This window comes from Solanum dulcamara, chromosome 6 (genome assembly GCF_947179165.1).
Source record: "Solanum dulcamara chromosome 6, daSolDulc1.2, whole genome shotgun sequence".
In the NCBI taxonomy this organism is placed as follows: domain Eukaryota; kingdom Viridiplantae; phylum Streptophyta; class Magnoliopsida; order Solanales; family Solanaceae; genus Solanum; species Solanum dulcamara.
In genome coordinates, this window is record NC_077242.1 from 20,206,781 (window position 1) to 20,209,679 (window position 2,899).

Sequence of the window (2,899 nt, forward strand, 5' to 3'; positions counted from 1 at the left end):
GCATTTGTAGTTCTGTTTACATCGATAGAAGGATGGGAGTATTGTAGACCAATTGTAGTTGTTGATGGAACTTTTCTAAAAGGAACAAACAAAGGGACAATGCTAACAGCTAATACCTTAGATGCAGTAGGTGAGACTTTTCGAATACAATACTAATGCTTCTATAAATGAAATTCTAATTTGTATTAAAAGTCTGCACAATGTATTAAAAGTGTATTACACATGAAACAAAAATGTATTAAAAATATATTAAACATTATACCTGATGCAGGGAGTATACTGCCTCTTGATTATGCCATTTTTAATTCAGAGAATGATGCATCTTGGAGGTGTTTTTTAAAACATTTTAGAGAGGCATTTGGTCAAAGATCAGAGATGTGTATCATTTCGGATAGGCATGCAAGCATTATTAAGGCAACTTCAAATGTCTATGATGAAATACCTTATTTCGCGTGTATATGGCACTTGTTGCAAAATATAATGAAAAACTTCAGAAAGAGTCAGCAAAAGGTAACAGAATTGTTCTACTCTATGGCAAAAACATACACCACGGTAGAGTTTAATCAACATATGGAAATTATTGAGAAGATAAACAAGAGGATTAAAGACTACTTGCTGAACATTGGATACAACAAATGGTCACGTGTTCATGCTCAGGTAAATAGGACTTGGATGATGACATCAAACATTGCAGAATCAGTCAATTCAAGAACAAGACATGCCAAAGTTCTTACAGTCTTGCACCTCCTAGAATTCATGAGACAACTTGTTCAAAAATGGAATAACAATAACAGGTCAAAAGCAATATTTTCAGGATTTTACCTTGGGAAAAAGTATAAAAAAATTCTACAACGTAACAAAACTGCATTGGAGAAATTAAGAGTATGGTATCTGTAAATTTCTTTTTGCTAATATTTTTTCTTCTGATTCACATGTAACATCTCTCTTTCTTATATTTCTTCTTATTTTTATAGGTTAGGGAGACAAATGAATATGTGTATACAGTATTTGATGGTATTACACGATTCACGGTATGTCTTCAACAACGTACATGCACATGTGGGAGATTTCAATTGGATGAGCTGCCATGTCCACATGCTTTGGCTGTTTTAATAACAAAATACACTGGTTATGAAAAATATTGCTCTGATTACTACACAAGAGGGAATTTATTGTTGACATACCAGTTTCACTTGAATTTCCTCCAGATGAAAGCACTTGGAATATACCAACACACGTTCTTGAAGAGGTTGTACTTCCACCACTTGGAAAGAGACCTCCTGGGAGGCCAAAATATAAAAGACACACGCAATTGAGAGAAGATGGATTCAAAAAATCAAAAATAACATGCAGCAATTGTGGACAACAAAATCATAATAGGAAGACTTGCAAGAATGTTAGGCCTTTGAATTAAGAATAAAGAATGACATTTGAAATAAAGAATAAGCTCTGTTTGTTTTAGGTCATTAGTTTGCTACAAGAATTCATTTTTTAGGTTAAGTTTAATTCATTTTTTGTGGTCTATAGATCACTGAAGGCTTTTTCATTAGCTAAAATTTTCATTCTGTCTAATTCTCTTCTAATTCAACTTTAGTGCGTATGTAATTCATTTTTAGTTCAAGTCTAATTCATTTGTGTGTTCTATGGATTAATAGAGGCTTTTTCAATAGCTACATTTTCCATTCTTTTCTAATTCTCTTCCAATTGAACTTTAGTGTGTATGTAATTCATTTTTGTGTTTCTATAGATCACTGAAGGCTTTTTCATTAGCCACACTTTTCATTCGTGTCTAATTCTATTATAATTCAACTTTAATATGTATGTAATTTATTTTTTATTCAAGTTTAATTCATTTTTTATTCAAGTTTAATTCATAATGCAGGTTTAAGTTTGATAACACTACTGTAACACATCACTGAAGGCTTTTTCATTAGCTACAATTTTCATTCGTGTCTAATTCTCTTCTAATTCAACTTTAGTGTGTATGTAATTCATTTTTAGTTCAAGTCTAATTTATTTTTGTGTTCTATGGATTACTGGAGGCTTTTTGAATAGCTACATTTTCCATTCTTGTCTAATTCTCTTCTAATTCAACTTTAGTGTGTATGTAATTCATTTTTATGTTTTTATAGATCACTAAAGGCTTTTTCATTAGCCACACTTTTCATTCGTGTCTAATTCTATTCTAATTCAACTTTAATATATATGTAATTTATTTTTTATTCAAGTTTAATTCATTTTCATTCAAGTTTAATTCATAATGAAGGTTTCAGTTTGATAACACTACTGAAACATATCACTAAAGGCTTTTTCATTAGCTACAATTTTCATTCGTGTCTAATTCTCTTCTAATTCAATTTTAGTGTGTATGTAATTCATTTTTAGTTCAAGTCTAATTCATTTTTGTGTTCTATGAATTACTGGAGGCTTTTTCAATAGCTACATTTTTTATTCTTTTCTAATTCTCTTCTAATTCAACTTTAGTGTGTATGTAATTCATTTTTGTGTTTCTATAGATCACTAAAGGCTTTTTCATTAGCCACACTTTTTATTCGTGTCTAATTCTATTCTAATTCAACTTTAATATGCATGTAATTTATTTTTTATTCAAGTTTAATTCATTTTTCATTCAAGTTTAATTCATAATGCAGGTTTCAGTTTGATAACACTATCGAAACACTTTAACATTAACGTTGCTATGTATTGTATTATAAAAAAAGAAGAAGATATATTTTACATGAACAAAAAAGTATATGAAAAGTGTATTTTACATGTACAAAAATTGTCTTAAAAAAGATAGCACAAAACAATCTTCAAAACTTAACCAATACATCAGCTATAAACTGTTTTTAGACAACATAGTTTTCATAGACATTTTAACTAATATAACTACATTTAT

The 2,899-nt window shown here is 29.5% G+C and overlaps 1 protein-coding gene across 1 annotated transcript; it reads left to right on the forward strand.

The window, feature by feature from the left end:
- Nucleotides 1–375: 375 nt before the first annotated feature.
- LOC129892764 (uncharacterized) lies at nucleotides 376–1,414 on the forward strand. Its single transcript, XM_055968322.1, has 3 exons — nucleotides 376–882; nucleotides 975–1,031; nucleotides 1,163–1,414. The coding sequence occupies exons 1-3, from the start codon at nucleotides 376–378 to the stop codon at nucleotides 1,412–1,414; spliced, it is 816 nt and encodes a 271-aa protein (XP_055824297.1).
- Nucleotides 1,415–2,899: the final 1,485 nt, after the last annotated feature.